Source organism: Pangasianodon hypophthalmus, chromosome 30 (genome assembly GCF_027358585.1).
Source record: "Pangasianodon hypophthalmus isolate fPanHyp1 chromosome 30, fPanHyp1.pri, whole genome shotgun sequence".
NCBI classification, from domain to species: Eukaryota; Metazoa; Chordata; class Actinopteri; order Siluriformes; family Pangasiidae; genus Pangasianodon; species Pangasianodon hypophthalmus.
Window position 1 is genome coordinate 8,213,077 of NC_069739.1, and position 14,187 is coordinate 8,227,263.

Here is a 14,187-nt window from a genome sequence, read left to right on the forward strand (position 1 = left end):
TCAGAGGAAAGCGCTATCCGCCCCCTTCCACATACATGAGCTGACAGGTGCCCATGATTGGCCAGTGTCACTTGACTGACAGAGGAGAGAGTATGCCATCCTTCCATCCTTGCTCTCTCGGTTCCTGTGGCATCGTCGTTATTCGAAACTGTGATCTCCTGAGGTCAAATGTTTTGGGTTTTTTTTACCTCCTAACCAGTCAGGTCGCAAGTTGGTGGACAAATCAGAAAAGCAAACATGTAGGAATATCTAGTGAGTACTGCTCGCGCCTTACATGTGACAACAATCTCTCTTATTCTTCATGTCACACCCCCATTAAAAAACACACACTAAAATTTTCTGAAACCATGTGGCAAAATGTGTTATGGTCTAAAGAGAAAACATTCTGTAGATGACAAAACTTTTTGACTATAATTCTAAAAGACGTATGGAGATGAAAAAATCATGTCAGGGAGTTAATATTAGGAGCTTTATGACCATGTTCCCTTTCATTTTATTTTCCTTTCTGAGCTAAACCTATTCCTATTCGGCAGACCTTTCTGCACTCCGTTTGTTATGTGGATCACGTTACAAAACTGATTTACAGAAGAGTCTCTACCTTCTTTGTCTCACACAGCTTTCATTTTCAAACCTTTGACTGTGCCATTTAATTTAATAATCCCTCTGTAAACATGTTCACCTCAGATTTCATCACGTCAATTAGGAGCATGATGTGTTTTTTAATGGGGAATACAAAGCACATTGGTAAGGCACTCTGGATAAGGGCTAAATAAAAATAATAATAAACGCAAAAAATGCTGATAAAGGTAAATTTAGCCTGCCCAGAACCACCTGAAATAGATTAAGTCATTAAGTAAGGAATGAAACAGGATGAGGCATGCTTTTCTATAAAAGAAATCAATGACAAGATAGTGCGATGTGGCCTGATAGAAAAAAAAATGCAACTCCTTAGACTTTCCCATAGCAGGAAACGTAAAGGAATAGCTTTACTCTGACTGGAGACTCCTTCCAAAAATCTAAGATCAAGGGTTTTCTTACTGAAAGCTTCACCATATCAACAATTACACATTTTATATTTTAATGAACAACATATTTTTTTAATCCATGTTTTATTATGCTTCGATTACATCCCATGTCTGCTATACAGATCCCACTGAATTAGTTGTTTCTATAGAAACGTTAACATATTAGACCAAGCGAGTTAATATAAATCTGTGATTTAGAGCTGCTGTCATAGAAAATTAATCAACAGTTTTGAGAATTCATCAGTGCTGTCGTATAGCTATTGTTCTTATTCGGTAATCTTGTTTTAATGCTTATTTATTGTTTTTTTTTTATTATTATTATTATTGTGATAACACAACTACATGAGCAGACTTTCCCATATGTTAAAACAAACAAAAAAAAATTTAAGATAAATTAATCATAAAAAGTCAATACAGTCTGCAACATTGGAGCATGTTCTTTATTTTTTCATCACAGTAAACATCACAATAAACAGAACAGAGATCTTACCATTAATTATCATCTGTTTCCTTCTGTTTTACCTAGTAATAGTAAATTATTTGATAATTGAGGTATTGAGAATATTTTTAAAAATCAATTGTTAAAGAAACATATTCAACCCAAACTTTCTAGACAAAAAAAAAATTAATACAATCATTAATTTTTTAAAATTAAAAAAATAATCTTGTTTTATTAGAATACGTGAAGCTACAGTTATGACCAGTAGTAAAGACTCTCAAACAGATTACAAGTGCACACTGGTAACATGACCCATAATCTGTATCTCTGTAGGTTTTGTGTCTCTTCAACAACTGTAGCATGAAAATCTACCAAAAAGACAAACTATGTTCTTCACCACCATCACCCTCATGTGTACTGTGTGTGGAAATGACTCAGTTGGAAGGAAATAAATGTAATACAATCAAATCTATCAGCAGGTGGCGCACAAGTAATATGGGTGCAGGTTACTGTAAGTAATCTTCGGTGCCAGACATGATTCTTTACACAACCAGGAGTTTGAAAGATGGGCTTTATAAATATGGTTTTTATACTTTATTGAATTTGCAGCACAGGTCTGTAATACATGTGATCAGAAATAAGCTGTGTGTTTGCACTGCATGGACTAATCCTTCATAGCCATATATATATATATATATATATATATATATATATATATATATATATATACACACACACACACATGCTGTAGAGCAAAGATGCCTTCAAAAATAATTAAACTACATGTTTCTACAAAAATACTGTAACGAGCAGTAAACAGTAATAAATGAAAAAAAGTCAATATTTGGTGTGACGATCCTTCGCTTTTAAAAAAAATATGTGTGCAGTTTTATAAGGAAATGAGCTGTAAGTGTTACTGAGCATCTTGCAGAACCAGCCACAGTTCTTCTGGAGACTTTGACTGTCACACTTGCAATTATGCATTATGTTTTTTTTTTGTCTGAAAAGTGTCTCTTATGTAATCTGCTGCTTTCTTTACTGACATACAAACATTTTTCTGTAGCCAAGACAAATCATGCCAGATCACCTGTCAGAAAATTCAAACAAATAGAAATGTTTTAGGAAAAAAAAGAAAAGAAAAAACGTACAATAACCTGGCTGCACAAGTGTGCACACCCATTAATAATGGGTCATGTGACCGTGCTCAGAACGAACCAATCATATTCTCATGTTTAAATTATTTATCATACAGCTATAATCAGTGAAGTGATTCTGATTAACCTTAAATAAAGATCAGCTGTTTCTGTAGGACTTTCTTGACATCTTCGTGGTTTCATGCAACTGCTGAAGCTATGGTCCACAAAGAGCTGACAAATCATGTATAGGATCTCATTGTCGAAAGATATTGATCAGGAGAGGTCTACAAAAGAATTTCCAAAACAAAGATGTACCATGGAACACTGTGAAGACCATCATCAACAAGAGGAGAAAATGAGGTACCACAGTGGCATCACCAAGAACAGGACTTCCCTCTAAAATGTACAAAAGGACAAGACAAAAACTTACCAGGGAGGCTGCTGAGAGACCAACAACAACATTAAAGGAGCTGCAGGAATATCTAATAAGTACTGCTCACTCCTTGCATGTGACAACAATCTCTCTTATTCCTCACATGTCTGGGCTATGGGGTAGGGTGGCTAGACAGAAGCCACTTCTCACAAAAAAAAAACCCAAAAAAACAAGCACACCTACATTTTCCGAAACCATGTGGCAAAATTTGTTATGTTCTAAAGAGACCAAGATAAAACTTTTTGGGTATAATTCTAAAAAAAACATGTTTGGCACAAAAACAAGACAGTTTTTCACCCAAAGAACATCATACCCAGGGTGAAGCATGGTGGTGGCAGCATCATGCTATGGGCCTGCTTCTCTTCAGCTGGGCCTGGGGCTCTAGTCAAGATAAAGGGAACCATAGCTAGCTCTATTTTGGCACAAAACATGCAGGCCTCTGTTAGCTGAAAATGAAGAAAAAATTCAGCACAATAACGACCAAAAACACAAATCCAAATCTGGATTTAGAAGAAAAAGATCAACTTTATGGAACAGCCTAGCCAGATCCAAGATCTAAATCCTACTGAAAACCTGTGGAATGACTTGAAGAGGGCTGTGCACAGGAGATCCCCTCACAATTTGATAAATGTGGAGCATTTCTGCCATTAAAAGTGAAACAAATTGCAAAATGAACATGTGCTTAGTTGGTAGATTCTTATCCAAAAACTCTGAGTGCTGTTTTACAAGCAAAAGGTGCTTTAACAAAGTCTTAGTAAAGGGGTGTGAACATTTATGCAATCACGTTATTGTAAGCTTTTTTTTAACATCATTTTGGTTTGATATGTTCCAGAATTATTGCCACACATATGTCGGTAAAATTATTGAATTTTGGTAAGAAATATTGTTAAAAATGTTTAAAAAAATTAAAAAATAACTCTCACTTCTCCGTCCAAGCCTATTTTTGCATCTGTGAGCTTCGACTTTCATGGAGTTTTGAAGTCACCTCATGCAAATCAGCTGTGCCGTGCACGCACCTGGTAATTTACGGGTGACTGGCCCTCATCAACATGCGCACGAATGTGAAAAAAATCAGCGTTTCTAAAACTTCAGTGGAAAATTTTAGTTTCGCTTACACAAACATTTACACACCGCTTTATTAAAAAGATTGAACAATGATGCTCTGTGTTCTGAAATATTAATATTAATGTAGATCAGTGTGGCCACAGGTCGAGATGGCTTCTTGTCCTAATTGGTTCGCCATGAAGAAATAATAATACGGCCACAGCAATGTGTATAAATTTCTAAATATTGTTTCGACTCATGAATATTTTTTAATCCTCACTGGCCAAGGTTGCAACGGATCCTATCCCAGGAACGCTCCTGGATCCTGGATGGGAAGCCTGTCTATCACCACGCATGTACGTTCACATCCAGTGGGAAATTTAGAGCAGCGAATCTACCTACCTGCATGTTTTTACGTCAGAGGAATCCAATCCAGAGAACGAAAGAAAACCCATATAGTCAGAAAGAAAGGGAGAAATTTAACTCGGAGATTAAACCAAGCTCAGCAGACCTTGGAATGAATTTTACTAGATTTTTTTTTATTGGCATTTTTATTTTGATGGCAAGTGCATCCTTGAGCCATGGTTCTTTTTCTCTACCGGGACAAATATAATCGAAAAGAAAATTCTGATTGAATTGCACTTCAAATTGAGCTCTGGAGTGGCCACAGGGGTGGCCAGTGATATTTCAGGGGTGGCCCAGGCCACCCCAGGTCAGCGATTAGTTCCGCCCCTGGGTCCATCCTTGGTCTATGGTCTGTCTGTCATGTTCCCTCTCTCTCTCTCTCTCTCTCCCTCTCTCTCTCTCTCTCAGTGACTCAGGGAGAGGGAGCGCTCAGGGCCGTACTGGCGGAATGCTCTGAGAGCTGAATTCTGCGCCGTTTAATCACTGATCGGGGTGAGAAGGTGGAAGAGAAGGTGGAAATGGCTTCTAAAGACATCCCTGCTCCGTGTTTCCCCAGCTTATCCAGAGACCTTACAGGTGAGGAAAGCAGAAAGAAAGAAAAAAAAAAATCCGAACAATAGATGAGAGGGTCCGACATCCTCGCGGGCTTTAGCTTCTTCTGCATCAGGGTTCATGTTGCTCATCAGCACGGTGAGATCAGACGCAGTGGCGTTAACAGGAACGCATGTTGGGCTTGAAGGGAAAAAAAAAACATATTCACGGATGAAAGAGGGAAATAACGCACGCGCAGATTTGATTTGTGCTTTAATTCAGCATAGTTCATGGATGTGCACAAATGATTTCACAGGGAGAGCTTGTGTGATCCGGTGTGTGTGTGTGTGTGTGTGTGTGTGTGATGCATGCAGGACCACTGCTCCGTTTATTTATCCAGAAGTGCAAAGGAAGGGCTACGGTAGTAAGGCGCGGCCGGGCTTCCCTATATGTGTGTGTGCGCGTGCGTGTGTGTGAATGTGTATATATATATATATATGTGTGTGCGTGCGTGTGTATATGTATGTGTGTGTGTGTGTGTGTGTGTTTGTTTGCGTGTGTGTGCATGCGTGTGTGTGTGTGTGCATGCGTTTGTGTGTGTTTGTTTGTTTGCGTCTGTGTGTATATGTATATGTGTGTGTTTGTTTGTTTGCGTGTGTGTGCATGCGTGTGTGCATGTGTGTGCATGCGTGTGTGTGTGTGTTTGTTTGTTTGCGTGTGTGTGCATGCGTGTGTGTGTGTGTGTGTGTGTGTGTTTGTTTGTTTGCGTGTGTGTGTGTGTTTGTTTGTTTGCGTGTGTGTGCATGCGTATGTGTGTGTGTGTGTATATGTATGTGTGTGTGTGTGTGTGTTTGTTTGTTTGCGCGCGCGTGTGTGTGTAGGGGATGCACGAAGGCTCGCTGCGCGTTAATACACACTTAAGGCAAATTCACACGTGCGCTTTCCTTCACTATTCCACGTGAACGTGCCCGCGTGCTGTCATTTCTTAATTACTCCTAACAGCCCTAGTGTTAATAGGGTGTCATAATTAACACCGGGACATCCCCTGTCTCTCACTCTTTTCACTTCTGCACTTCTGTTTTCCCTCTTTCCATATAACTGCACATAACATCACATAATACCAGGGCAGGGTATGTATGTGTAGAGTAGTAGTAGCAGCTCGGTGGATAAGACAGTAGGCTACTGATTAGAAGGTCATGAGTTCAAATCCCAGCACTACCAAGCTGCCACTGCTGAGCTCCTGAGCGAGACCATTAACCCTCAACTGCTCAGTTGTATAAATGAGCTTAAATGTAAGTCACTCTGGATAAAGACGTCTGCTGAATACAAATATTTACTTGAAACTCTTTGTGCTGTTTTTAAAAAACGTGAGATGTTATAAAATCACACGTTTTCTCCGTTACACCTGTGACATTGCACACTTTACTAAGAGGACGTCAGGGTCATATGGGTACCGAGTCCATCCCAAGCACACCGCAGATGGTATAAACAAGAAGAGATGCTGCGGCTGATTTCTTTCTAGCCCAGACTGTACATTCATGCAGCCTATGAGTGACAGTCATGCCAGGTGATTACAATGACTTAAAATTTGATAGGATGTTATTCATCAACCCGCATCGCTGACACGTCTCAGACACGTCATCAGCATGCCGTGATTGAGAAAGCGTACGTGAAATACAGTCAAATGTGTAATGAATGAGAAGATTTTATTTTATTTTTAGATCTTGGCTAATTCCCACCCACCAGTTAAGGTCATCTTTTCAAACTGCTGCTCTTGCTGTGTCACAGGGCTGTGTAACACACTCTGAGGAAAGCGCTATCTGCCCCCTTTTACATACATGAGCTTACAAGCGCCCATGATTGGCTAGTGTCTCTGTGATTGACAGGGAGGACGCCATTCATCCCTTCCACCCAGACAGCACCTCTTGGGTCCCGGCCACGAATGACTGTGGCATTGTCGGGATAAGAAACTTGCGATTTCTGGACGATAGAGAAAACATGTTTTTCTCTTGTGCCAATCGGGAGCCCCAAGATGGATTATTTACTCTATCTATCATTTTTCCCTAAAATGCATTTATAAGAGAAACTTAAAGCACTCCAGTAAACACACACTGTGCAGTCAAAGTACAAATTTGATCAAAGGACAAACGACAGAACTGAAAGTTTCGTGCTTTTTTAATTAAACAAAATAAACAACTTGATATCTAGTAGTGTTGACAATCCATGTTTGCTTTGCTTTCTCTCAATGTTGATATTTCTTATAGAAATTGATGTGCTGACAGGCCCAGGCATGAGAAGTTGTGCGTCTGTGGGTTGCTGATGCATATGTCTACTCTATGTGCTTGGTTGACTCTGTGTATTTATGTTGCTCTGATTGCCAGATGGAGGGAGCACGCAGTAATGTTTTGCTTTCTTTAACAGACAGCATCAGGAAGTTTGTTGACAAGTCTACGATCAAGTTCGCTCGAGGTGTCAAGCTTGAAACCAAAAATGGCAAATCGGAAGACAGGATTCTGGTGAGTGCCTGAAACACGTTCTACTCCTGGATAGCAGTCGTTAAAGGGAGGAATTCCTCATGCAGTATTTAGTCTGCCTGAATCAAACCTTGGTGTTGTTGTGTTTGGGCAGGTGCAAAAATAGCAATTGTACTCGAGCTCAGAACAAAACAACTGCACTGAGACTGCCTGTGCAACCAACATAATTCAAGTGAAAAACAAATATTAGGGGGGAAAAAAGAAAAAGAAAAACTCACAATAACCTGGTTGCGTAACTGTGCACACCCCTTAACTAATACAGTGTTAAAGCACCTTTTGCTTGTAATAAGGCACTCAGTCTTTTTTGGATAAGAGTCCAACAACTTAGCAAATTTTGATTTGGCAATTTTATTCCACACTACCTTGAAAAAAAACTCTACATTTACCAAATTGTGAGGGGATCTCCTGCCCTCTTCAAGTCATTCCACAGGTTTTCTGATAGGATTTAGATCTGGGCCACTCCAAAACGGTGATCTTCTTGTTCGAAAATCCAGATTTCGCTTTCTCGTTTGGGTCATTTTTGTGCCGGAAGGTGAAATCTTTCTTCGTCTTCTTCTTCTGACAGAGATCTGCACTTCTTGTGCCAAAATAGAGCTTCAGCTAGGACTACAGCTCAAGTCCTAGCTGAAGAGAAGCAGCCGTGTAACATGATGCTGCCACCACCATGCTTCACTGTGGATCTGGTGTTCTTTGGACGATATACTGTCTTGTTTTTCTGCCAAACATATCTTTTAGAACAATGCCCAATGAAGTTCTTGGTTCCATCACACTATAACACATTTTGGCATATGATTTGTGGTGATTTAGGTGGGATTGTATGTTTTTTTGTGATAAAGAGCTTCTGGATAGACACCCTACCCCAAAGCCCAGACATGTGAAGAATACGAGAGATTGTTGTCATCACATGCAGGGAGTGAGTAGTACTTGACAGATATTCCTGCAGCTCCTTTAATGTTGCTGTAGGTCTCTCAGCAGCTTCCCTGATACATTTTCTTCTTGTCCTTTCATCAATTTTTGAAAGGGCATCCTGTTCTTGGTAATGTCACTCTGGTGCCCCAAATTGTCCACTTGTTGATGATGGATGTCATGGTGTTCCATGGCACATCTAATGTTTTGGAAATTCTTTTGTATAACTCTCCTGATCGATAATATTCAACACAGAGATCTCATACATGCTTTATAAGCTCTTTCCTGTACTTTTTAAGACCATCATTCATTACATTTTGCACTGTAATTATGCTAGAATGATGTTCCTAAAAGGTAAACAGTCGTTAATATGGCAGAATTGGTTTCCCAGTAGATTGTTACGTAGATGATTAAATAACAAATTCAGACTCTCTCAGCTCCTACTGCTGCCTGACATTCACCCAAACTGCATGAGTGCATCTCACTTCTCAATTTAATTGCACAGATCATGTGGTGATTTTACCCAAAATGAATTTCTGGCTACTCCACTGCCTGTGAGATGTAGTCTGGTCTGGTGTCTCCTAGTCCAGTTAAAGGAAAAATCCACCTTGAATGACTTGCATATTGAGTTTTATAATTAACACATAATCTTCTATGGCATCCAAGATTTATTTTGTAATGAAATTCAGAATTTTTTTGTTGTTGTTGTTGCAATTTTCACTGTCCCACATTACCAACAATTCAGTTTGACTACCTGCTGATAGTGGCGCCAATGGGGTTTAGCCCCTTGCTTTATTGCTACAGGGTAGTGGTAGCTCAGTGGTTAGGCCGTTGGACTACTGATTGGAAGGTCATGAGTTCAAGCCCCAGCACTGCCATGCTGCCACTACTGGGCCCTTGAGCAAGGCCCTTAACCCTCAACTACTCAGTTGTATAAATGAGATCAACATAAGATGCTCTGGATGTCAAGGGTGTCTACCAAATGCCATAAATGTACCTAAAGAGTGTGATGCATTCACACTTTAGTCCTTTAGTCTGTTCAGCTTAATCACCTCCTCATCTGTACACTCTGCTCAAACAGATCAGCTTCCACAGGTTCAACTTTCATACTAATGCTGTCATAAACGCCATCGCAGTTGTCATCTTGTCGAGTATCTGCTGTAACTCTCTGTAATGGTGTTGTATAGTTGCAATGCATTATGGTCCAATGTTTGCTACACTGGATTTCTCATTAATATGACACTGAACATCATGGGGAATATGAATAGAAGTTCTTACTAACAGCAAAACCTGACCATTATCCCTTACGTTTGAGACATTTTTCCTTCAGATTTTGGACACATCGAGTGAAAGTTCCCAAGCAGAGTTATGCATTCATTAAAACTCTAGATGACTTTTTGGGGTTTTTTTGATCCATGTAACATGGCACCATGTGAAGTGGTGTGAAATTGCTCTGATAATTAGATCTCTCTCTTTCAATTTCTCAACACATACTCACTTACTCTCAGTTTCCTGCCCTAGCTGGGTACATAGTGTGTGTGTTTGTGTGTGTGTGTGTGTGTGTTAGGTTTGTCCCAGCCTGGTAAATGATTCATGGCAATGCAAGAGTGTGTGTGAGTGTGTATGTGTCCATCTGCCATTTGTTCTTTGATATGCAGGCCCTTTCAAGACTCTCAGTCTTTTCACTCTCAGTTCAGACGATTTTGTGAAATTCAGCCCTGTGCGTGTGTGTGTGTGTGTGTGTGTGTTAGAGGAAGAGACAAAAGAAGATATTGAGGTAGTTTGATAACCATGTGACGTTAACCCAAAGTGTACATGTGTGTGTATGTGTTAGAGAAAGAGAAAAAAGGAGATATTAAGGTAATTTGATAACAGTGTGACGTTACCCCAAGGTGTACGTGTGTGTCTGTGTGTGTGTGTGTGTGTGCATGTAGGCACATGTGGGATGTGTATGCTTTTAGATCCAAATCCCCTGTTACCCACTGCGGTGCTGTGTTGCCTAAGTTTTGGCAGTGACATCAATTTCTCCCCTCATACCCCCTCCTCTCCTCGCCCCGCATGCCTCCTCCCCTCTTTCCCCTGCACCCCAATCCCAGAAGTCACTGCAGATTCAGTGACACACATACAGCTGTGCACGTGCTGATAATATGCAGTCGATTGCAAAACATAAAATATTGTTATCGTAGACACTTGAAATGCTGTTACTACTCTTGACATTAAAAAAAAATCAGAACTCTAAATGCAAATTTCAAAAATTACAATCTCAAAAAATTCTCAAAAATACAGATTTTTAGATAAAATCAGGCCAAAGGTGAAACATCCGCGATTCCCAGGGAAAAGTAAACACTTTTGCTCAGTCACCTGACACGCAACATGAAGCGAATTGAAGAGACGCAGAGAAGAGACGGAATTAAGTAGACGTAAATCGAGAGATCTGAACTGTAAGCCTTTGTGTTCTACTGAAATAGCTACATTCCTAAAACTTAGCTACCTAACATTTGTACATATACTAATCATCTAGTGTTTAACCTCACTGACGAAAACTAGCTATTCGAGGAGAACATAAAAAAAATTATTTGCTTGACGACTCCGAAAGCATCTAATATTAATAATATTGTTTTCCTGGGAATCCCAGATGCTTCACCTTTGGCCTGATTTTACACAAAAATCTTTATTTTTGAGATTTGCATTTAAAATGAAAAACATAACCTAAATTTTTACATTAAAAAATTATTTAAAGTCATGTATATGGGATTCAAATATAAGAAATTCACATTGTCACATTCTAAGCTCCATAATGCATGCACATAAATCAACTATTGGACAGAACAATCTCTGAGACTGTGTGTTTTCACAGCTGTCTTATTTGGCGCTGATCAATGAAACATTTTCTTTAGTTCAGTTCATTTTGAATTGAAGTGTGAACACTCGATCCGTACTCGGGTGCACGCCAAACAACTGACCCCAGATAAACAATAGAAATGGGTCTAAAATAGCTCTATGTTATATACGTACTAAATGATGGGTATTGACATATTATATATGAGTCTATAAGTACTGTATTAACTGGTAGATAACAACTAGGTTATTTTATCTTTTCTGTAATATCAATGCACCTAAATGACATACAGGACCAATGAGATGTTTCATCAAAGCACACCGATTTCCTGACCAAGTAGAAACCGTGATGTGAAACCAATTGAACCAATAATAATAATAATAATAATAATAATATTCTGGTATCTAAACTCTGGAAACAAACTGAGTATAAAGACAGCCTGAGACATATGTTAAAAAACCATTATTCAGCACAAAGATTCATAACAAACCATAAATATTTAGCCATGCTAGGTGTTTATCATGACATGAAACATTTTATGTCTGCACATGTCTGCCATCCTTGGTGTCATTGATGCTTAGAGCTGTGCAAAAGTGCGATTCAGGATCTGATCTCCTCTAAGAGATGAAAACTTCCCCAACTAGTCCAGGATTTCTGCATTTCAAAAGAGAAAGTGGCTGATTTATTTTAAAACTAAAAGAACTTCAAAATCAAAGCTGCCCCAAATTTCATAACGGATGTCACAGAGGAGGAAAAATCCTCTGGAATGTTCAGGGAGTGATGAAATTGTATACTCATTATGAATATTTAAACATTTTAGCACCTTCTACATGATTTTTTTTAAAGTTTGATAGTCTGTTTTTTCCTTCTTACTGACACCATATTGCCGTACACATAAAAGAGGCATGTAAGGCAAAAATTATAAAAAAAAATATATATATATAAAAAAAAGTAGGTTGTCTAAGAGTTTTGAACTCTGCAGGCATTTTTGACCAGATTGTTTTCTGCAATAAAGAAAAAAATCATGGCTGTCTAATCATACCTGATTAGAGATCACAATTTATTTTATTTTATTTATTTATTTTTTTAATATATAGATGCAAAGTGAACAATTGCCACATGGTCCAACAATATAGTTGGGCTGTAGTCCATCAGACTCACAAGAATGAGCCACCAGAGGAGGCAAATCAAATGGTTCACAGCAGCTCAGTCAAACATGCTTATTTATCAAGCAGCAAAGTGCTCGAGTTTAAAAAGCTTGTAAATTACCAACAACATCAGGAGGCAGACTATTCTAAATGTTCACAGCAGTGTGTAGAAAGCATCTATCAATCCTGAAAATGCCATAGCCATCTGTGACTGGGAGTCAAGGGAGCAAAATTGGCTGTGCTCTCTGAGTGGGAGGGAAGACATACCCTCTCTCCTCTGTCAATCACAACGACACTAACCAATCATGTGTATGTCTGAGCTCAGGTATGTGGAAGAGGGTAGATAGCACTGAGTGTGATACGCTGCCCTGTGAGCTCGAAAAGTAGTTCGGTTGGCTTCGTGTGTCATTGAGGAAGCACATGATAGCCTTACATAGCTGTACATTTCCCCAAACTGGGAAGAAAATGGGCGAAATTACAACAAAATAAATAAGGAAATTTGGAAATAAATAAAACAAATAAAGAGCTAGCTAGCTTGCAGTCAGGATCAGGTTTGTGTAATGAGAATTCATATTGGCTAGATGATTTATTTGTGTAATGCCTGGTGGCTTTTAGATCGACAGGTCATTGCTGGACGTAAATTCAGTTCAGTTCAATTTTATTTGTATAGCACTTTTAACAACCGTCACAAAGCAGCTTTACAGAAATAGAAATATGACAATAATATGAAAAGATGGTGCCAAAATGTTCACGCTGTATCACAGAGCACTACATTGACCAATGACATATTAAACGCTAGACACTTTATTGGTATTTATCACAATTTAATAATCCTTTATCACAGTAATAATCATGCTGGTACAGTATGTCATGCCTTTACATCAGGATTAGCACTGCAATTCAAAGATGTCCCTAAATTCTACTTAGTCTGGCTCTTGCTGTATTTTTGTTATTTTTCAGTTTTTAAAAAAGCACAGTAATTAGGCAAATGGTAATTTTAAAAAAAGGCAGGTGAATCATCTAGTGTGTCATACCCACTCTGAGGAATTGTGGTTGTTGTTAAGACAGAGTATTCTGGGCTCGCTGTTTATATAAGCCTGAGATATTTGATACTCGACCAAGAGAAAAAAAAAAAAAAAAAAAACAGATGGTCCTGAAAAAGCATGCTTGCAAGCTGTAAATATTTGATCATTGTATAAGTGGCAGGGCTTGAAATGCTTCTGTTTTCGCAGGCACCAGGACAGGGAAGTCATCTAAATATTCAATTCAGGTTTTATTTGTATAGATGTTTTTAACAATAGATAGATATTGCCAATATTCTTATCCTATCCTATCCTATCCCACTGCATATCCTCTACAATTACTGCAATAGAAGAATCTGTATGAGGTTTACAGTCTCTGTCGCACATTTCATTGATTTATCCCTTAGTAATGAACGTATCCCTAATGATTAGTTTGACCAAAAAAAATAATAAAAGAAAATAAAAGCACGCTTTGTTTGTTAATAGTGGGAGGTACACCAAGCCAACATTAGCAGATTATCTAAAATGACTCATCTAATATGATTCATATCTGATTCATTAGTAGAAACAAACAGCCAGATACATACAGATTGGATTGGACCAGAACTTTAGTGCTGTTTTTTTTGTTGTTTGCCATATAATTCGCTGATATGTTTCAAATCATTAAGTATGAAAGATCTCCAGGACCATACAGATAGCGTATTATGCCACGTTTCAGGATAGCA

At 38.7% G+C, this 14,187-nt stretch overlaps 1 protein-coding gene across 2 annotated transcripts in view; it reads left to right on the forward strand.

The window, feature by feature from the left end:
• Nucleotides 1–4,811: 4,811 nt before the first annotated feature.
• LOC113529075 (capping protein, Arp2/3 and myosin-I linker protein 3) overlaps nt 4,812–14,187 on the forward strand; it is a 66,983-nt gene continuing 57,607 nt past the window's right edge. For both annotated transcript variants that reach the window (XM_034301831.2, XM_034301830.2), the window contains exons 1-2: nt 4,812–5,058; nt 7,435–7,529. In XM_034301831.2, the coding sequence (XP_034157722.2) occupies nt 5,001–5,058; nt 7,435–7,529 (153 nt within the window). In that variant the 5' untranslated portion in view covers nt 4,812–5,000. The remainder of the gene's footprint in view (nt 5,059–7,434; nt 7,530–14,187) is intronic.